General features: G+C 37.7%; 1 protein-coding gene across 4 annotated transcripts in view; it reads right to left on the bottom strand.

The window, feature by feature from the left end:
• The window catches only part of LOC109046199 (dachshund homolog 2-like), a 133,177-nt gene extending 111,326 nt beyond the window's left edge, over positions 1–21,851 (bottom strand). For 2 of the 4 annotated variants that reach the window (XM_042711163.1, XM_042711164.1), the window contains exon 1: positions 21,164–21,851. In XM_042711163.1, the coding sequence (XP_042567097.1) occupies positions 21,164–21,666 (503 nt within the window). In that variant the 5' untranslated portion in view covers positions 21,667–21,851. The remainder of the gene's footprint in view (positions 1–21,163) is intronic. The other 2 variants (XM_042711160.1, XM_042711162.1) reach the window with 1 other exon arrangement.
• Positions 21,852–23,877: the final 2,026 nt, after the last annotated feature.

The following is a 23,877-nucleotide window of genomic DNA, read 5'->3' as shown; positions in this document are numbered from 1 at the left end:
AATTACATTTTAAGCTTGAGACAATGTACTGACTTTATAATGGCATCGTTTCAAATTAATATTTAAGCATAGCTTTGTGGCAAATATGAACATATAATAATCAATTTGCCAAGCTCAAACTGTAATCTGCTTGGCAACTGCCCTCACTGAGCGACTTTATTTGAAAGCCGAATCTTTCTGAACTTGTCTCGAGGTGACGTGAAAACTTTCTGCGCGCCCCTAAAATAATTCATGAGCACTTTGTGAGTGACAAGCTCACAATGCTCTATAGGAAATTAATCTCATAACTTGTTCAGCGTTTTGACAACGCTGTTGCCTAACAGCTCAGATTAAGGGAGACACCATCCAATTATGTGTCAGTGTTAGCAGGCAAATAATAGCACTCATCATTTTGAGAACTATTGTTGAGGAAGAAATGCCGAACAATGCTAAGGACTACATTTTGGACGGAAACGGCACTGAAGCGAGAGGCTCTTGACAGGAGAGGTGTGAAACTGCCGGAATTTTGCCGAAGTTCTTTTAACGGTAGCGTTCGCATTTTGCTTCACCGAGAACAATTGTAGCCCACGGACCGTAGAGGTACGGTAATCAAACAGTAGCGACTTTCTCTTTTTCTTCCCAGTCTCGGAACGGCGGGCGGAGCGACTACCTGCCAGTCAGTCGACGGAGAATGCGTATCGCGGCCTGACGTTATAATTAAACTATCCTGTAAGACATTCACAGACCTGCTGACAAGCACGTTCGCATTATGACAAAGTGGTCAGATGTTTGAGACTTATTCGCAAAGCTGCTATTAGGGAGGACCTGACAAGTCGAGCGAGGAACACACACACACACACTCACTCACAAAAGCGCATTGTGGGCGTACTGGGCGGCATGAGCTTGCTGTGGCAGGAAATATTTCAATGCTGCGTTAAAAAGTTGAAAACAGGCTTCAAATTTTTGACTTCACGTATTGTCTGTTAAGTATGTTTAAATTACAGTGATTGCTTTGGTTGAAAATTGTAACTTTGATAGACATAAATAGGAATAATGACACAAGTTAATTCCAAACTGGCACTTCACACAGTTTTTCTACTTACCCTGTGCAGTTGCAATATGTTAAATTCTAATTATTCTAACTCTCACGATCCATCATACTATGACCAACTTTATCATCAATCAAAAACTACATTTGCATTTTAGTACTCTGGGCCCCTGGCTACAGAGTCCATCTCTTACACACTGTCCCCCTGAGGCCCCCTCGGGCCCCTCCGGCCTGGCGACAGCAGAAGAAATGATGGAAAAGAAGATTCTATTACAGATGACAAAAGAGCAAAGCCCGACCTCCGGTGAGCTCTATTATTTAACATACATTATAACCCAGATCCTGATTTGTCAAAGAAGACGGGAGATATTTGCGACTGCTTGGAGCGGTGACCTGAAAAATGTACGTCTGGACATGCTGAAAACTTTTGGTGTTTGTTCACTGTGATTTCTGCCTCAAAGTTCAGCTTGATAAATGGCACTATAAAAAAATTTAAATAAAATGGCGCTAAAAGTTTTCACTATATTTTTTTTTTTTTTTTTTTTTTGGACTTTTGATGAACTTTTACAGACAGTTACTCTAGTCACACTGCAGGACCCAACATGCCAACCGCAACAGTTGCATTCTGCCTTCTATTTTACAAAATAGAAGCATTACATTGTCTATTTCCAGCACGTGCCCTCTTTTAGAGTCTAAATTGGTATGAGGCCATTAAAACTACATGCATGGTAATTATAAATAACTAGCAAATTGTTTAAAAAGTTTTGCATGTCTTACTACATCTCACATCCCTTACGAAAATTAAACATGGTTTTATTATAGTAAAAGTGGAGAAACCATGTTTTTTTTTTTTGATTACCATTTGTAAAACCACAGTTTTACAACAAATACCATGGTTAATTTGTGGTTTCCATGGTTTAACTATATTAACCATGTATTTTTGGTTTTCTTTGTAGTAATACCTTTGTTAATTTTCATAAGGAATATCAATTCCACAAATGCATGTTGAACTTTTCTTCTACAGAGCTTAAAGCAATTTGCCAAACATGCTAACAGTAACAGCAACTTTCCAATAACAGTTCAAGACCACACACCTGCACATGCATGCCATGCACACTCGCATTCTGATTAAAAATGACTAGCACAATGCTAATTAAAACTATTTTAGGAAGAGTATCAAATGTCAACTGTGCCAATGCAGTTTGAACTTCTCTTCTCAATATCACAAAGAAAAAAGCAACTCACAAAACATACTAAACAGTAAAAACAGTTTAAAGGGGTCATGAACTGAGAAATCAAAATTCCCTCGATCCTGTACAAAATCCTGTACGTTTCAGAACTCATAACTTTCTTGTTAGTCTAAAAACAGCTTATATTGACGCCAATCTGCCAAAACTACAGGTTGTGTAATGTGCCACTTTATGATGTAATAGTGTGGCTAAATCCCGCCTCCACAGAAGAAGATCAACACCTGCTTCTACATCACTGCCTGTTTAGCTCCGCCCACCGATTCACACATGTAGTGTAAATAACGAGAGGGGCAAATGCAGGTCTACACAGAAACCAAACGATAAAGATGCTCCAATGACAACAAGATGCAGTGCAGTGACAAGTTGTGGAAAAACACAGTCTTTGCATCGCCTTCCTTCTGATCCCAACATTAGGAACGAGTGGATGAACTTTAATTTTAATGAAGATCCAGACCGCATCAATAAGAACTTGGACCTTTGTTCACTTCATTACTACACATATGTGTGAGTAACTGTTTTTATTACATGGTCACTAATGCTTTGTTATTACAGATTGTTTGATATGTACTGAGTATTAATGCGTTTTTATCCTAAATCACAGCAGCGTTCATCTATGAAGGATGTAGGCTGTCAAACAAACACAACTGTTAGCCAATCATAGCAGTGGGCGTTTACTTCTGAGTCTACATCCCACCACGCCTATTCAGACAGAGCGTTCTGATGAGGGGGTCAAAACAGGCTATTACTTCTAAATTAAGATGTTTTTGATGTACCAATTTTTATAAGATTATAAGTGGGCCTCAGCGAACAGCACAAAATAATAAAAAGGCGTTGATGACCCCTTTAAGACCACCAACCACACATGCAGTTTATGCGTGAACACAGTCGCATTCTGCTTTGGTTTTACAAAAAGGAAGCATTAAATGGTCAATTTCCTGTACGTGACCATCTCCACTTCTACCTTCACATATCTGACCACTCCCTGAACTGTGACCATAGGGCAGAGAGGAAAAGAGAAAGGAGATAGATAGCACACCAGCGAGAGAGAGAGAGAGAGTTACAGCAGCTCTTTCAAAGGTGAACTCTATCTGCGCTCCTGCTATAGTGAGCAGAGGCGGGTAATAAAGAATGCCGGGCCTGACAAGGAAGGTCTGGGCGCAGGTGTTAAATCAGGCAGTGCGGAGGGCAGCCGTATGCGCAGGCTGATTTATGGGCCCTTCCAACCCGTGTGTTTTAAACGTGACCTTGCGTATACACTAACCCTGACCCGGTTCTTCACCGGCCCATTTTACTATGCGCTTCTGCTCAAATACACGCGCTTACATTCCCATGCAATGCTGTGCATAGAGACGTGTCAGTGTGTGATGCCACGTATGTATATGTTTATGACTCTGGTGTCCTTCAGATGCTGAGGATGTGAGCACTGGAGTTGGACAAGAAGGTGTGTGTGCATTTATATGCAATGTGCCTTCATGCATTAGCTCTGAAGATCTAATTCATATGTTGCTTGATGCATCTCAGAGTGTTTGTGATGTGCATGTGCAAGACATTTTAGACGGATTCACATTACTTTATGAAACACTGTTTGCAACATGAGAGATTTTAGATGATTCACATGACTTGATGCATCCCAGAGTGCTTGAGATGTGCTGAAAAAAACCCATATGTATTTCAGTAAGATATTTCAGACTGATTCACGGTCCTTGATGCAACTGTGTGTGTTTGTAACATGCTGATAAATGCATGATTCACATTACTTTATGAATCACTTGATGTTTGTAACATGCAGTGAAAAAAATCAATGTGGATGCATGCAAGAGATTTTAGATGATTTGCTTTATTTGATGCATCTCAGAGTGTTTGTGATGTGGTGAAAAAAATTTGTATGTGCAAAACGATTCATGGTACTTGATGCATCTATGAATGTTTGTGACATGCTGATAAATGAGTGCTGATGGAAGATATTTCAGACACATTCACAGTACTTTATGAATCACTAGATGTTTGTGACATTCAATAAAAATGTGTGTGGATGCATATGCAAGACATGCCAGAACATTCAGAACTTTTTCAGAAATTTTGCACTGCATTTGTGCATGTTTGTGATGTACTGAAAAATGTGCGTGAGCGAAAGACATTTCAGACCAATTCATGTTACTTTTTGTGTCCCTAGATTTTTGCAACATGCACTACAAAAAATACATGTACTGTATCTGCATGAAAGATTTCAGATTATTTGCATTACTCGATTACTCTAGGTGTCTGTGACATGCTGTGAGAGCACATTTCAAATCAATTCACAATAGTTGATGCATTGGTCGATGTTGCATACATGCTGAAAAATTGCGATGTTGCATACATGCTGACTTTTCATGCAGATTCACATTAGCTGATGCATAACTGGGTGTTTGTGACATGCCGAGAAATACAAGTATGCATTTCATTCAATTCAGACCGATTCATGTTACTTAATGCATCTCTGGTGTTTGTGAAATGCTGGGAAAAAAAGTGTTTATCTGCAAGACATTACAGGCGGATTCAGTTAGTTGATGCATCTTTGGATGTATGTGACCTGCTGAAAAATACATCTTTGTGTATGACAATTCAAAGCGATTTACATTAGCTGATCTCTTGAGGTTCTTGACATAACAAAAATATGTGTATGTATATATTTTAGACTAATTCGCATGAATTAATGCTTCTCTGGCCATTCAACATGCTGAATAAAATAAAAATATAGATGCACAAAACATTTTGAACTGATTCATATTACTCTCTGAATGTTTGTGATGCAGTGAAAAATGTGTGTATGCATGTAACAGAGTGTTTTTGCAGCAAGCTTGCGTGGTCTAGTCAGTGTCTCCCACAATGCTGACTTGGACACTGAGATAACGGTTTGTATGCCAGATCAGATAAAGTTAACACCAGATAACTTCACTTCATATGTTCCTCTGTACAGCTGTACCAAACGCATCAGTCCTCTTTAGAGTTATTAAACTGTTAAGCTGTGTCTATTCAGAGAGCTCTCCTCAACCAAACGGCTCGACACACTCTGAATATCAAAGAGGCACTGTACACCCTGCGCAGGGGCGACTGAAGGAAACTTTGAGGGGAAAATTAATGAGCTGAAATGGTTACGAGAGATATTAGCACGGCTGTGCGAACATCCCGGGATACGCATTTGCCAAAAACGCACACACTCACACTTTCCCATGTGTAGCTGGTGTGTGTTATGAGCTGCACGGGGCTCGTAAAAGGTGGATCGTGCCTGCAGTTGGGTTTTTGGGCTGGGTTTTACGGCAGGTAAGGGTGTGTGAACAGCTCTCCTCTGACTCGCAGTCTGTGCCCATGCCAGCATGCCTGGTGCCAGTCTGGCAAATCACTGGCGTTGAGGGTACTTCTTTCTGCAGAACGGTAAATTTATAAAACATGCACTCACAGCATGTAGAATCGAAGTACTCATATTTAATAATCCACAAATAATTTCCTGATTTCAAATCACCACACATTATTCACAAAAAATATCTTCATACTCCTTCAACCAAAATAAAATGACTTGTTTGGTCACTTCAATGTTCAATTAATAGCCAAATAGCCATTTAGGTAATGTTTTAGCAAATTCGCATTCAGGTTTGACTCAATTTTGTTATGAAATGCCAAATTTTCATGATCTAAAAAGTCTTATCCTTTCCATTTTTCTTGTTGAGTTTCCTGTTTCACTCTGAAATAAATCACATTATGGAAGTAAAATGGCTTGGGAATGTTGTTTCATGTTGACTTTAAATGTAAATTACGCATCACAAGTGAAAAAAATGTTTGTTTCCAAACAGGTTTCCTAAACACTTCAACCACGCCTTTTGCCCCACCTTCTGTAGTACCACCACAAACTCCTGCCACTGTTTCAGCCAGAAGTTCACATATACTATTTCAACAAACAGAGAAATATTTTAAAATGGCTCCAACACACTGGCATGGAAGTTTCTAGTAATCCTGAAAACCTTGATTAGCTGGTTCACATGTGTTTAATTAGGGTTTGAGTGGCCCTCCAGGAACAGGTCTGGACACCCTCAACTTGACATTTTGAACTTGTGACTCAAAATCATGTTTTTCTTGCTACTGTGTTTTTATGAATTATTATCTGCAGAGAGATATTTCACATGATAAGGATGCATAGTGAAAGCACCACGTTTTGCATTATGTTTTGCGCAATGTATCAAATGTATTGTGCAGTGAATTTACTTCTACTGTCTTTGCAAATAATAATACATTTCAATTCATCAAACAGGTTATGGCATATTTCAAAAATCAAGTTAAAGCATGCAAGAAGCATGCAACAGATTTTGGCCGACTGTCTTGACGTCACAATTTAATACATCCAATTCCAGCGCTTTTGTTCAGGCTAATTGAGGAGAAATAGTGTGTCATAACACGAATGATGATGCAATTCAATCATGAGTCATTTATTGATTGAACTGATGGATTTATATGTGGCTGATGGGCATCCAATCAAAGGACCTGGAGCGCTTCTTAAATGTATGGAGGTTAAAACAGCCCTATTACCTGCCGCTTGATTCCAGTGTGTTTTTATTACATGCAAAGCCATCATTCACACACATACGCGTCTAGAGATACATTTCCAAGATGCTCTCTCACGCGCACACACACACTTATCACCTTTAACATTCCTAACCACACGTCACACCAGCAGCATCGTCCCAATGACAGTATCAGCCCGAGCTTTCAACAGCTCCGCCAGCAAATAATTAAAGACCATTATTTACCTTCCGCGAGATGAACAGCTATATCACACCTTTCCGTATTCCACCTTTCCTCCCCCACTTTCTCTCCCGTTCTCTTTCTCTCTTATTCCGCTCTCCCCCCGCAGTGACACGTTCATGTCAGCGCCAATAAATCATCCCAATTTGTTCCTCCTCCGCCAACATGAGCTTTAATCTTCATTTACGACTCACAAAAACGGTCTGTTTGTCTGAATCCTCTGATAAAACACTTAAGTAACAAGATTTTTTCCTAGCGAATGTCATTTGGATGTACTGCATATATTTTTCAGCCAAATGTGGAATATGAAAAGAGAATAAAGTGCGAACAGTATGCAGGGGAAAGATGTCAAAATGTGGTGAATACAAAGTGGTGTGTTATTGTAACACTCAAAGTGAAAATTAAACTGAATTCATGGACTTCTTGGTTAGAGAATATACAGGCCATAAAAATCAGATAAACAGCTGTCATTACTGAACATTTATGAAAAATTTGTGTTAATGGCAGACAGGATCCTATGACCCAAAGCCATTCCACTGACTAAAGCAACTTTCATTGATACTCTGTGTCTGACTGGAAATGATAAATCATTTTATAAGTAATATGTAAATCAATGTATTTTAAATTCACATATTATATATCAAACCTGAAGCCTTTGTGTTTTCAGTTAGCCTTTGGTTAACAAGCCAACATCTTATCCTACTTATGTAACATAGTGTTATTTGGCTAAAAAAGCTCTTTTTATTTGCTAGAACAACGTATCACGATAACATTCTGACTGAACATTTGAAGGGGGTAAACTCTTGCACGTTAACAGAGGGTATGACCCAATGATAGCTTAACGGGTTAGTATATAACTGAAAAACATGTGAAATGTTTAACTTGATTGTTTGTTGCTTTAGTTATATCGTGGGATATGTCATATTTAATATAAATAACACTTTCATGGTTAAGAAGACTAGATAAATTACCAAGCAGTTGAGATTTCCAATAAGGCACTGAAAAGGACATTCAAAACAAGTTCATTCAGCCAATGGAAATGCTTTGATGTCTAAATGAACACTAATTGCTACAATATTGTGCCAGCAGAAACATAAATTGAGAAACTGGCTATTGCTAAATATTGGAAATGACCAAATATCAGCCGATTAATCAGTCTGGGTGATCTGTAATAATCACAGAGCCAGAGGCCAAAGGTCAAGTGAATTGGGGCTCACCAATTTCCCAATCTTGTTCCCTCCACATCCTATATGGAGCTTTGGGTACAACGACGAACAAAAATAAATGGCAAAGCCGTCAATGTTGAAAAAGAAAAAAACATTAAAACCATCCTGCTTGCCATCTTGTTTCAGAGTTTTATTAACATGCTTCTTGAGCAGAATAATCTAAAACTTTAGCCTTGCTTGGTTCCTTTTCGTTCCTTTTTCCCGCTGGTCCCATGTTGCTGTGCGGTGGAGGGGAGCATATGTGTCTCAATCATGGCTCAATTACAGCCTTCTTGCCTCAGTATGAGAGATCTGTTATGAATACACAACCGCCGCCACCAATCACCATAACCACTGCTCTCATTACCATCCCTTTAACCGGAGCGATTATTACCCTTTTATTAATGGAGAGAGGGCGAGAGAGAGAGAGAGACGAGAGAGAGAAAGGAGATACAGCGGCGCGCAGTAAACGAGTGTCAGGTTCGGTGCACGCACTGAAAAATTAAACCAATTAGGAGTGCCGTTTGGAGCCCCTCCGTTCGCATTCCTCTCCGAGCCACTGAACAGCTCCGAGGAAAGAGAGACAGAGGTAGAGAGAGATAGAGGGAGGAAAAGAAAGAGTTCGGCACTCTATTCTGTCATGCTTGGTGAAGAGCGGAGAAGAGCGGGAGCGAGAGAGCAAACGCTGCCGCTGAGAGGCGGATTAAAAGCAATCTATATCCACATAAATCATTGATTAAATGAATCATGAAATTAATATGTAAATTGTGTGTTTAACCTCTATTTATATACCACTGTCTGTCATCGTAGCGTAAATCTAAAACTAATTGCGATTTCTCAGCAAGCCTGGGATACTGCAAGAGAGAGACAAGGAGTGGAAAGAGGGAGGGAGAGAGAGGTAAAAGTCTGACATATTTATTAACTAAACGTTCAACTACATCAACTTACTCATTAACGGCAATATTAAGAGAGAGTGGTGAGAAAACCACACTGTTTGTGCTGCATCAGCTCTCTGAGTGTAACAAACGTAAGAGAGATTCTTTCGGCCCAGAAAGACGCCAGTAAATTGAGGGGAAAAGAGCAATTACGGTTGTCTGACAACTACAAGAGCCAGTTATATTAATGCTGTATAATCCATACAATTTGTATCTAAACATATTTGATAAAAGGCTGAAACTAACAACTGTTTTGATAATCAGATTGCCAATTGTTGGTTTGATTATTTGATAAGTACAAAAAATTTCAAAAGCAATTACTAAAAAGTATTTTATTTCACATATTGACTAGTGTTCACCTAAAAACAATATGCAACAAGCACTTCACTGAACATCTATTTTGATAATCACTCCTGATTACTTGTTAGATATATTGATTAATATATATTTTTAGCCGTTTTCTACATCTGCTACAACTAAAATCTCATTTAATCTGCTGATTATTTGTAATCTGCTGATTATTTTAAGATTAATCAATTTTTTTAAAAAAAACCTGCATTTAATAAATAAACACAAATCATTTAATTACTATATTACTATTTCAATTACATTTAATTTGTATATTACTATTTTAAACTATATTAATGTATCTTATTAATTTAATTTATATAATATAGAGTTGACAATAATGATCATATAATTTACTAAATATTAGTCAATTTATTTATTATACATTTTTAATTAATTATTCTGATTTAAAAAAAGCAATGTTTAGTATTTGTTTAAACAAAATTCAACAAGTGCAACAACTTTGTCTTATTAATCTGTTGATTATTTGCTGGATTAAAAAAAGAAAAAAACAGTAACAAGTCAACTGAAGATTATATAACAAAAAAGCATGTAGGCTATAAAGTGTATGCAAAAACATGTTTAACATATAAAGAGCACAGACCCAACTAATAAATCACAACATCTTGTCCACTATTTTTATTATAGATTCATATTGATCTCATTAACTGTTGCAGTTTGATAGATATCTTATGAACACCTGACAGTATCTTAAACAGGTGCTAAAACACAATAGCAAAAAAATAAAACTCAAAAGTACTGCAGACACGCTAACAATGATATATGCAAGTATCAAAGCTGACTGATGTCTGTGTGACGGATACAATGTTTAGGGATCACACTGGCCATTCTAGAGACGGTAGTGCTGTGTGCGTGTGTGTGTGTGTGTGTGTGTGTGTGTGTGTGTGTGTGTGTGTGTGTGTGTGTGTGTGTGTGTGCGTGTGGGTGGGTGATATAGGTGAGGTGGAGTGATGGGATCGGAGGCCCTTCCTGCCTCGGCTGACATAAACCACACTCTGGACAGTCCAGCAGGCCACAGAGGACCCTGATTTATAGTCAGGCGAAAGCCAGGACAGCCGTGGTGATCTTTCAATAAAACATCAAAAAAAGCTCTGACCCATCCATTACCCACAAGCCCCTGTGGAACAGACGGGTCAGGTGTGCCTGCCATCCCTCACACTGCAATCTCACACTGAGGCACCATGGGAAAAGATAAGAAGAGAGTGTGTACTGCTGAATTACAACAGAATGAAAGATACTAAGTTGTTTCAATCGTAAATATTAGCACTATTTTAACTCTACTTGATCAAATCGTTACAAATTGCTAATAAACTGTAAAGCAAATGTCATTATTCATAATTGGGTCTGTGCTCAGATATTACATTTTATTTGAAACTTTTCTACACTCATTGGACGTTGTTCATAAAATACAAGCAGAACAAATGTGTATATACATTTTTTTCATATATATATATATATATATATATATATATATATATATATATATATATATATATATATATATATATAATATATATAGATAGATAGATAGATAGATAGATAGATATAGATATACTGTATATACATATATGTGTGAGCGCTCCACTCATATACCGTTCATGCTCATCAGAACAGCAAAGTCCACTCAAAAATTGAGCCGACAGGAAACATCTATGTAGTCAGTATTGTTTCTGTTTGCAATAGCCCCACTGTGCTGTAACAGCACTATATGGGTAACGCTACCAGAGTATATATAAATATATTTCAGTATAATTTTTTAAATATTAAGTCCAAATGGAGTGATCTAAAAATTACTTTAAAACACACACACATACACGGCTCTCTCTCTCTCTCTCTCCCTCTCTCTCTCACACACACACACACACACACAAGTGTTCAGAGACCAAGACAGAGACAGGAAGGTGAAAGACGATGTATCCTACATTTGACAAGAATGCAGAGCAAGACGAGCCACACACATTACCTTTACTCTCTCTCTCACACACACAGGTAGTTTTTGATACGTTATCTGATACATGCACTAAACTGAAGGCAGATTATTGTCAGTGTGTCTTCAAAAGAAAGCAATAAAGCGTTGTGCATGCTCTCCCCCTTGTTTTCCTAATTCACTTCATTTCATTTTAACTATCCGTAACAATCTGGCGAGACATTACCCTGTAATGAAACCACACAGGGCCTGATTGTTTTCATCAGAGACCCCCCCCACCACCATCTCTCTCTCACACACACACACACACACAAATGACACCCATTGCTACTGACAAACACAATATTTACAAGGGTTGAGACATACACACATGCACAACATCAGCCCACCCATCCAATCATACAAATACACACACGGACCACATTGCTTTGAAGGAGAAGAACCATCCTAATGGATGAAAGCTACTGATGACAGCAAAAAAAAAAGTGTGTAACTTTAATTCAGTCTGTTTTGTATGTTATGAATTTAAAAAGAGCAAAATAATATTTTTTATTAATCTACAGGATTGTAAAAGTTGTTATTAAGGTGAATGTGGGCGTGCTCTTTATCCATCTTTCTGATTGGATGAAGCATCTCTGTAAGGCATTTTTAAGACACAGACATCATAATGGTGAATAAACAAGCGCATAACCTTCTTCATAGTGTGGTTCCAATTTACAGTCTGTGCACATGCTTAACATGTTTCCAATCAGGCCTAGGGCCGCTATTAATGGAAACTATCTTCATACTTATGAGGGCACTGGAAAAAACACAGGAGAATGGAAAACACATAAAATCAACTGTTATTGAGCATGTCCATTATTCACATTTAGGACTGTTTGAATCTCTTTCAAACTAAGAAACAAATGAAGTGCAATGCAAACCTGAGCAGCCCAACGTTTTTATATATATATATATATATATATATATATATATATATATATATATATATATATATATATATATATATATATATATATACATATTATTATGCTTATCTGTTTTAAGTAAAGTTAAATTGTCATTATTAAAAATATTTTCTAAATCTAAAATCAGATCCCTTGTGGGCAGTATGACTGAAATCTTACATTTTGTTATCGCAGTAATGACATCTCACCATAGCATTTTTTGTGCTTAGGGTTTTTTTTTTTTTCAGTAACGGAGTAAAATGTAAAAAATTATATTCTATATTGCTAAAAAGCAAATTAAGTCTGAGGTTTCTGTCGGTTATGCATGTACATTCTTGATATCAACATTTACCAGTGTGTGTGTGTGTGTGTGTGTGTGTGTGTGTGTGTGTGTTATATATACACACAGTATATATGTGTGTGTGTGTGTGTGTGTGTGTGTGTGTGTGTGTGTGTGTGTGTGTGTGTGTGTGTGTGTGTGTGTGTGTGTGAGTTTATAATACATTTACCGATTTTTATACGTATTAATTTGCATACTTATATTATTTATGTTTTTTTAATCAAAATTTCCCAGATGAAAATATACCAATGGTATATTTACTGTAGGCCAAAGGAAACTCAAAGACACATAAGGGCAGAGGATGACAGGAGACATTTAGCATGTTACAGGTGGAGGTCACATGATCTGATAAAACATGTGGCAACTGCTTTCCATCATAAGGTGCCCATGCCCTCTCCTTTTTGTCTAAAATAATTGCATTTTTTTTGTAATATGATCTTCCTATGTGTGAATAGAGCAGTGCTCCTGGGTGGATTTTAAAAGTTTTATAGGCCTATTCTGGAGACTTACGGATGGTGGTGCTCAGAAGGGTGTGGGGGGGGGGGTAATTGGAGCTGGGCTGCACAGGGCAGATAAAGACAGAATGAATCCCTTACAGATCCAACAAGAGCACCATGAAGTCACCACATACCCAGGGCTTTTCTTGATTTAACCCAGGCGCATATACATACAAACACTCACCCACACCCACCACGACCCTATCTCTCCTCACATTCCACCTTGCTTTCATCTTTATGTCTTCTTTTAATAATCCAGAGCAAGCAGATGTTTCTACGTTTGACTGCAACATGACATCAGTACCTTCAATCAGTCAAAGCAATTATTGAAATAAATTTCGTGTTTACAATGTATACTTTAATAATTTTTATAATTATTAAATTTACATTCTATCAAATTTCCATAACATTCAAATACCTGGTCTTTTGTGTGTATTATAAATAAATAAATATGTTATACATTTTTAAAATAACATTTTAATGCATTGTTATATATTAAATATGCTACGGAGAAGAAAGAAACAACATACTTTAATATTTATATTAATGATTAATTATAAATAAATAAATAAAAGTTTAAAGTTATATTTTTAAATAATATTTTAATTGTTATTCATTAAATACGATATAGAGAGAGTGAGAGAAAAAGTACTAAATAATTCTAATGTCTGGCCTTTAAATAAATAAATAAATAAGATGAAAAATATTTAATAATGAAATATTTTTGATTAACTGCTGAGTTTTCTGTACACACAGCTATTTTCCACAATATAGCTACTTAGGTTTTTCATTTGCAATAATAGATGGACAAAACATTTGCAATATGGACACAAACATTCATAGAGACACTTTTGCAAATCTGCAAAACAGATTTGTTTGATGCTTCAGAGACTGTCACTGAAATTCTCTCAATTTCTACAAAACCTCATGGCTAGTCAGTGGAACCAGTGGAATTTAAATCTGCAGAATTCAACATCAGCATCAAATACATCACACTAAACCAAATGTTTAAGTTTGCAAGACATGTAAAATGTCATTTCATTTCAAAACTATGGTTGTTTTAAGACTGAGCTCTTCATTTCCAAGCAAGCCTCCCTTGAGGTCATTAACACGACTGAGAAAAAGTTGAGCGGCATTGTGCTCTTCAGGTGAACCCATCTGCCCAAGCCAGACAGAGGGGGGTAATGCGGCGAATTATGGCCTCCAGATGTGAGAGACAACTGTAAACACTCTCCTGAGCAGGGCAAAGCATGACTTTGTCATTTCCTCAGATCTTCACATCTTTCAAGTCCTTCAAAACGGGATTCCAAGAGTCAGAGCGCTTTCAGACAGAGTGTCAAACGCTCACTTGAGCTCGCCTGTCATTACTATAACCTCTGCGCAAAACGCTTTGTGCGAGCAGATCAACAGCTGCTAGCTCGCAGGAATGGTGAAGTGCAGCGGAACATGTCATGAAATATTAATCGGCATAATTGGTATGCTAGTTAGAGCTTCTTTGACCAGCTTTAGTCCCCTGCAGCGCAGCGCTTAGCTTAGTGTCAAACTAAACTATTAAAGTGGCAGAAAAAACTGATGAACTCCTGAAAATGGATTAGATGGGGCTTATGTTTCAGGGCCTTTAAAATACTTACTAAAGCGCTCTAATCATCTTCTCACCGCGACAGACAATTGGGGGGGGGGGACACCAGCTCTTCCGGTACAAACTACTTTGCCGATTTCAGTGTCACATTCAATTTTCTGCTTCCTGCTTCTCCCCAGATCCCCATCCAAAAACAAGCATTTAAAACATCAGTCCTAATTAGATGATTAGTGCTTGGAAGGGCAGGAGATAAGTCATTTGCATAATTCAATCATAAGAGTTAGAGATACATATTTCGATGTTCGTTTGTACAATTATCTCCGCTGTCCTGGGGGCTGTGATACTAATGTGATTAAACAATACTCTTGCACGGGGCCTAGTGTCCTCCATTAAAGCACTGCTAGAGGCAAAGCAAAAATTAATTTTAGGAGACAATCAATTTTATTCTTCATGACTGTAATAAATATAGCCCGGCTGCAGATGTGTCATTAAGCTCAGGAGGAGACTTTCCCAAAGTCAAAATGACACTAGTCTCTTTCTCTCCCGCCGTAACTGCGGACGGTGAGCGGAAAGTGACATTTTTCCTCTTGTGAGATTCTTGACAGGCCATATCCATCTGTCTGTTTTAACCTCTTATATCTCTCTCCCACGTCGCTACACATCAGCGAACACCTGCTATTCCTCAACCCCATCAAGACGGTGTATATTAAGAGCTAACTTCATAATTGCAGCTCCTCAAACATTGTTTAATGATTGCGGATGTCAATATGTAATTTGTGCAGATTCACATACATAGTGGCGTTCTTAATTTGTTTTCATGATTTCCGCGCCTAGAAGATTCAAGTAGCGCCTTTCCATCACTAATTGACCACATGTGTCTTTGCTTTGCCTCTAATTCATTGGTTACGCATGGGACTAGTTATTAAAGCGCTGTGGCTTGGAACAGGCACCCTCCAACATTAATGAGAACTCACATGGCCACAAGTTGTTTTATAAGAGCCCGTCAGCAGTTAAGCGCTCTCAGCGCTCAAACATGTTCGCAATAAGACAGAGATGGACAGAATAGCCAGTCTGTAAGACCAACTGCAAGCTTGCCTTCACAAAATATGTTCAACTACCTGTAAATACTCTCTAAAAATCTCTATCCTTTTATCTTATATGGTGGCACAAAAACTATTTGGAAAAAAAGTACATATATATTACAGGACATTTTTCTTGTTTGTCTCGTTCATTGATGTTGTGTTTGCTTTTAAATTTAAACACAATATAAATAATAATTCAAAAGAAGGTTGTTAGGTTACAAATCATGACATATATTTAAAATGATGATTAAAATGTGTGGCCTGACTGTCCATATGGGGACATTGAATATGAGATATGACTGCCGTTCATATACTACAGATACACTGAAGCCCCTCTTGATGCTTCAAACTGTATTAATTTATCATTTATTGTGCAAAAGGGGTAAGAGAAAGAGTGAATGTGCCAAAAAAAAAAAAAACAGCCTCTAAAAAGGTGGATGTATAATTAATGGTTGACATTAAGGTGTGCCGAAGGAAGAGCGACAATCTGAGAAGATTTGATGAGACAGCGGGTGTCTCGGGTGCCTGGGCCGAGCCGAGCGTCGCAGCCTCGGGCGAAGCCACAGGCGCTGAGCTGCTGTCCATATGGACCAAGCGCGCGCACGTGCACGCGCGACGAAACGGAGAGATCTGGAGGCTCGCGGTCACGCTCTGGAGCGAGCGTCCGTCACTGTGTCTTTGATTTAAAGTTTAGTTTCATTTAGTGTTCACACTTTATTGCCGACTCAAAATCAGACCGACTCGATCATAAGTGAGATACTAATTCAAATTAATCTAAAGAACATGCTTCTTAAAGGTGTCAAATTGTGCATTTTAGGGAATCTGAAACGGAGCACTTTGACGCGCAGTGTGATGGTAGCTCGCGCCTGGGGCAACGATGGGAATTAGACACATTTTAAATTAATGACTAAAAAAAGCAAATCGCTTCAAGAGACCAAAAAAAAATATGACAGGTTTTCGAACAAGTAATGCGTTTTATGATTTAACTTGACATTTCCTGCAACTCCTGCTATAAAGTGCGATTGGCACGAACGCAAACAGGGATGTTGCTCTCATTTTTATGATGTTACTCGCATGAAGTAACTCTATGGTCAGTGATGCAATAAATATTAGTGGACAAGAGCTTTCTGCACTTTTTTATTTTTGGATGTTCTTGTACTTGATGGAGAGGAAAAAAATCAGTTAAACTAATCCAATCCACCTTTGCGAAGAGCAAGCACAGATGTTCATCTCTAATGTAATTCCCATTCAATTTCCTAAGTGCAGTCCCCAAGTGCAAACTAGTTTAGTGTTATGTTTAGCTTGCAAATTTCGTTTTAATAAATAATGAATGCATTAAAAACCTGGAGATCAATTGCGAGCTGAGAAATCATAAAAAGCGAGCCGTAAGTGCCGCGTGCGTTTGCTGATTTGGACACTTTCAGTGTGTTTCAGTCTGGAAGTTTTAAAGAGCCCTTTTGCATATTTTAGGCTCTGTCTAAAAACCTACTGAGCTCCCGACCTAGACAGCATATTCAGCTGCTGACCCGGAACGCGCCGACTGCTGGGCGTTCATAAAGGACGCTTTCTGTATGATTCTGTATGAATAAGAACCCAGAACCAACTCTTTTTTAAATTCGGTTGCATTTTAAATGAATAAATATCTGTATGACTTTCGGTTCCCTAAAGAGCTTTAAAATGTGGACGAAACGTGCAGTATAGGTATATGACTGTGTAGTCCGATTTTCCGATCGAATGAATCTTATCAGCCGGTTCTTTTTAGTGAATCAAAAACGTAGAGCGCAATCAGTTTAGTCCGATTCCTGAATGAATGACTCTTATGAGTCGGTTCGTTTTAGTGCATCAAAACACAGAGTGCAACCAGAGAATGACTTTAAATTATATTTTGTGAACCAGAAATTTTTATAAATCGGTCCTAGTGAATAAAGTAATGTAAGTTACTAATTCATCATGTTCGACACCAAGAGGCCTAAAAGTTAGGCTGTGCTGTAATCAGTGATTATTTACACACACACAAAAAAGGAATAGGTTTCTTCCTTTTATATATATATATATATATATATATATATATATATATATATATATATATATATATATATATATATATATATATAAAAAATGATTTAGGCCTATTTAAAATATAGTTTGCCAACTAGCTTAGCTTACATTTGTCACTTCTAAAATGTTGTTTAAACTGTCTTTGTAAATACCTTTTGCAACAATTGTTTTATATTATCTGTTCTGAGAAATGTGATACGATCTGACTATTTGAATGATTAGGGCCATTAAATGCAATAAGAATTGCAATTTCTTTTTTTCATAATATTCACTATTTAACAGTACTCAACGGATTGTGGGATAATGAAACTGTTAGGCAATCATTAAGAGGAAACAACAACATTATCATCAAATTCCCTAAGATTTCAACCCCTATCTGTTTTGTTGGTCTATATAAACATGCATTGCAAGAATGCCTTTGGCCATTGTGTCGCGCTATAAGTGTTTTTAAAATGGCATGTCCTATGACCTCTTTAATTCTGTTCTGCCCTGTCTGGCTGGTTTCAATATGACAATCCGCCCTGTTTGAACACCCCCTAAGTAGGCAGCTCAGTATAAATTTTGAGACACACTCCTCACTTGCTTCGCCATGGCTGTCCCGTACAAACCGATGCAAAAGACACCCATTTGTCTCAGCTTAGCCCTTCTTCCAGTGAGCCTGTGCTGAAGGAGGTGAGAGAGAGGGAGGGAGCGGAGGCGAGGGGGCAGCACGCACATTAGCTTCAGCCATCTGGTAGCGGGACGGTGGATGATGTTTAAATCTGACTATAAAAGCGATGCTTGCGAAGGTGAACTGTAAAGCAACGATGCCGAGGAGCAAATTCAATTTCAGGGGGGCCCATTGCTCAGGCAATTTCATTATCCGACCGTATGCTGCAATCTGACAGAAGAGTGAAAAGCGCAGCGTTCCGCACCTCATTCTCTTATTGTCCATTTTGCCTGGACTCAAAATTAAACAAAATAATGTTGTAAAATGGTCTCTCCCCCGCTCACTTTCTCCTCGCTCTCATTTCTAATTAGATGTGCACGGCAGATTGATTCAGAACTGCGCAAAGCCCAATAAAGTGACGGGGGATTCTTCTGGAGGTTGTGCTGGGGATGTTAAAAGGTTAATTACCGAACCTTGCCCAGAATGGCCATCTGGATATGCACTCTCTCTCTCTCTCTCTTCCTCTCTCCCTAAAACACATGTGTGCATCTCCACACACACATCCACTGTGCAAAAGCCACTTTAAGACCACGTTCCTGAACCTTCTAAACCCAAACATATCTTCAATATGACCTTTTACCTGTGAGAAAGTAAGAAAATGGAAATAGAAAAATGGAAATACTAGGCCTGATGCAAAGCACTAAATGGAGTACTTAAGGTTACTATAGGTTGTGAACATTTCTAAACAGGCTTGACTTAAAAATATCTATATTTAACATAATTTATTATTATATTATATTAAATTATAGTATTATATTTAATTTATATTTATATTGTGTAATATAAAATTATATATGTGTTATTATTTTGTTATTAATTTATTTATAAAATTAACACAAATGATTTCAAAATGATTTGTTAAGTGTCTTTTTAAAAGTCAATTTAATTGTATTTCCGGACAGAGAATTTTTATGCACAATGTTTTGACTGTCATTCCACTAAAAGCAAAGATGCTGCAGTTTTCATACTAACATATAATTAGAGACTTTTTTTCTTGGATGATAAAAGTGCACTGCTCCCTTGAGTCCCACCACACCAATCACACACACATAAGCTGATATTGCTGCAGGTGCCTGAGAACACTAATGCATCTGTCATGATAGCAAGCTAAGAATAACATCTCTACGCCAAACACAGCCACAGAACCAGGAGAGGTGATTCAGTGATTTATGCAACATGGCCCAACACCTTATCCAAATGAGACGTGGGATATCATCCAGACAAATGGAGTAGCAAACAAGAACTCCAGATCTGGCCCTGGATATGACAAGGGTCCATAAAGGTGCATAAATGATATTGATGTCTATTTATGTAAGCAAATAACAAAATAAAGTGAAATACGACCGAAGTATGACCCCTAGTCCAAAGAGCTGTCATTGTATAAGCAAGAATAAAAGGGGGGGAAAACATCAAATATAACTGTATTGAAAACCCAAAAGTTTCTAAACACAGTGTAGAATGATCAACAAGCATAACGAGTCCATTTACTCATATAAAAAATCAAAACGTCCCAATTAAAGTTATAAATCTAGTAGATCCAGGAAAGGTTAACTTATAAAGATTATAAAGACAAAAAGTAAAAATACATGCTAGTTTAAGAAAAAAAAAATCAACTTTGCTATCTTTGTTGTACGGATTGTTTTATGACATCAATTAAATAAATCCTCCAAGTTCAATTAGCTTAAACAGAATTTGAGAGTATAAAAATCTGCCTTTCAAACAGATTTTAATACAAGGCAGCTGAAACACTATTGAAATTTGATTTTTTTTTTTTTTATATACAGCAGTATATAGCTATACACATCCTTGCAAGTGTATAGAAATACCATATTATTGTTTTTAGTTAATTTTAATCATTTAGATAATAAAACGACCATGTCTGCGCTGTAATAAACGTTTGTATAAAAATAGTTATGTAAAAAGCAGGTCGAGTGGTCAGCGAGAAAAATGAGCCAAAAAGATTCCAAACAAAGTTATTTGTTTGATTCTGGAGAAAGCTGTAATTCATTTCACGTTTTTATTTCTTTTATTATTACTGTATTTTTCTCAGTAGTACAATGATTTTATTCGAAACGGAAAAGAGGTCAAAACTGCAGGTGGTTTGGCAGAAAGAAAAACTGATTGCAACCAATTTTAGACAAAAGTTTAATTTTGGACATTTAATGCGTTTTGACAAGTTCACAAATAGCACTTTATAATACATTTTTTAAAGGTAAATGAACTTAAAACATTATTATTTTCTATTTAAAGTAATGAATTAACCGATCACGAAATGTCATAAACGTGTAATTCATAATTATTCATACTTATGCATGCATGGAATCATTTTTATTAAAGTTATCACTAAGGTTTAGAAACTTTTCCAAGTGCGACAACTCTGCTAGTTCTGAATGAACTTGAAAAGCACATCAGATCCCACAGCCGAGTGTAAGTGTGAGCTGTGTATGTGATAGAAGACTTGCCTGGCATTGGTGCAGTCGTTATAAAGCGCCTCGAAGTCTTTTCGGGTGATGAGTTTGCACCGGTTCACGCCCGGCTGAATGGCCCCAAGTCCGCGCAGGATCCGCACCTGCTCCACCGTGCACACCACCGGACATATATCCAGCCGCTTCAGCTTGGTGTAGACGGTGTGCAGTCCGCCGACCAGGTGCTTCAGGAACAGGTCGAACACCTGCGGGAGGCAGATGAGCTCCTGGCCGTCCACGGTGAACGAGGCCACTTTCACGCCGTGCACCTCCACCATCTTACACTCGTTATTATGGACACCGCCAGGCCCGTTCCCGTTAGTGCTGCCGCAGCCGCCGCCTCCGCCGCCGGTTCCGGTGATGAAAGCGTTGATCATGCTGCTGGTCAGTCGCGGGGACTCGGCCGGGCTGGAGTACAGAGAGTCGGGACGGAACAGGCTGCTCGCGCCCCCGGGAGTGGAGGTCGGTGAAAGCACCGGAGGAGTTGCTGATACGGCCATAGTTTACGCGAAGTTTCCTCCTTTCCGTACTTTTGAGTCAAGCACACTTTGCTAGCTCCTCGTACTGTTTCGCGGCTTTCACTCGGTGTTTCTCATGCGGCTCCGTTAGCGACTGCTGATAGTCGGTAATGTGCAACTACCTTCCTCGCGAGTGAGATGGATAGAAGTGTATCGGACTCAACGATTCAATTAGCCAGCCCACTAAAGGCTGGAGTGACAGCTCTCTCAGCCAATAAGGACCGCGATGGCACACGCCTTTAAATAGTATTGGCCATTTGCCAGTGCTGGGCGGGGACTTGTGTTCTCACTCATAAAAGCGAATACAACTTTTTAAATTGCGCGTAAAGACAGATAATGATATATTTCGCTGGTGTCTTTAGCTTTTAAGCTGTCATATTGCTAACACGGTTTCTTCCATAACCTTTATCACTAAATCAAGTTTATAACTAAACATAAGAATAGTAATATCTACTAAATGAATGTAAATGTAATTAAACAACAAATTTTCCTTGATGTGATATTTTTATGTTTGTTAATAATGTCATAAAAGTTATTCAAATAATTGTCATAAAAGTTCTAAAAAATTACCATAATAGCACTTATATTATTATGGATTATAGGCCTATAATTGTGAATGTCAATAGTTGTAGTACTCAATATTAGACTTCTTCAAACACATACATTTAACTTTAATATTGACAAATATTAAATATGACAGCTGTTGATCACAGTCTGTCCTTCCATAACAGTTCCATTTCAATCTTAAAATTACAGTACATCAACAAGTACAAGATTATCTTTAAGTAGACCTGAAAGATATGATGGAAAATATCATCCTTCATATTTTTGATCAAAGAACATCTTTGCTATTAACTGTAGCACATGTAACACATAAAGGTAAACTAAGGTGAACTAACTTTACTGTCTAAGCTTTGAGTAAGCACTTCTGTTGTTATATAACATTGCCTTTTAGGTAACTTATAAATGATAGAGTTCTGGATTTTAAACATTTGGCCTAATTTGAAGTGGCATGTGAATCTTGCTTAGAATTTCAAGAAGATTATAATTGTTTTTGTCATGTTGAGTTCTTGTACCATTCATGTCATAAACCTGACAGCACTGATAATCTTTTTTTCTAAAACATTTAAAAATGAATTCATTCATATTAACAGAAGAACAGACCCTCTGAAAAGATATAGGTTGACTTCAATAAAGAACAACGATCTGTATAAAACAGTATGTTAAAAAAGTTCTACGACATGTCTTAAAAATGTCCATCTCTCTAATACTAGTTTTTGAACAGCAACACATCTGATTCACATTTTTTTTCTTTCAATACTTTATCTTTGCTCTCATTATGAACCACTTAGTGAGGCAAATGAGGACCTTTGTAAATGAGAATCTTTATACAGGTCAAAAAAAGTCGTTGTAAAATTAATGTAGGAATCATGCTTAACCTTTGAGCCCTTGCAACTTTTGTGGGAAGATTAATATTGTAATGAGTGCTTAAATGCCATGCAAATTTCTGCCAAGTACCTGCTGAAATTAAAAAGCTAGGTGGCAATCTAGAAAATTAGATACATATTTTACCTAGCTTTCAATCGCACCTCAACCCTTCGTCTTATATATAATCTTAATGAATACCTGATTAACATACCTGGCCCTGCAGGCACACATGCACCACCCCCTCCAGCACCGCCCCAATGCTCTGTATGCATATTCATGACTTATACACACATACGTAAAGGATCTACATACCTACACTGGCATATGTTAATAGAAGCAGCATTACATATAAACACTGGTTTCAGTGTTAAGGAATGTAAGTCTTTTATCACCTGAGAAATCCACATTTTAACAAAATATATATCTCATAGGAATACTATTAAAGTAATTAATAGTATCAAATAAGAGAAGAGAAACTATTACAATGTATGGAGAAAAGACAAAGTAAGAAGGAGAATAGTCCTAATGAGAGGCACTGAGAGCTGGGAGGAAGATGAATACTCAGAAAAGGTTAGACAAGATGAGACAAGATGAGCCAAGAAGATACAAGCTAAGCAAAGAGGAGAAGAGACCAGAAGGGAAGAGATGAGACAAAACAAGACAAGATTAGACAAAACGAGTAAAGAAAAGACAAGGTGAGCATAGAAGAGACAAGATAAGGTAAGTTTATGAGACAGTTTGAGAAGAGATGAGATAATAAAAGAC

This window comes from Cyprinus carpio, chromosome A21 (genome assembly GCF_018340385.1).
Source record: "Cyprinus carpio isolate SPL01 chromosome A21, ASM1834038v1, whole genome shotgun sequence".
Classification (NCBI taxonomy): Eukaryota; Metazoa; Chordata; class Actinopteri; order Cypriniformes; family Cyprinidae; genus Cyprinus; species Cyprinus carpio.
Note: the sequence above shows the minus strand (reverse complement) of the source record. Positions and strands in the feature narration are given on the sequence as shown.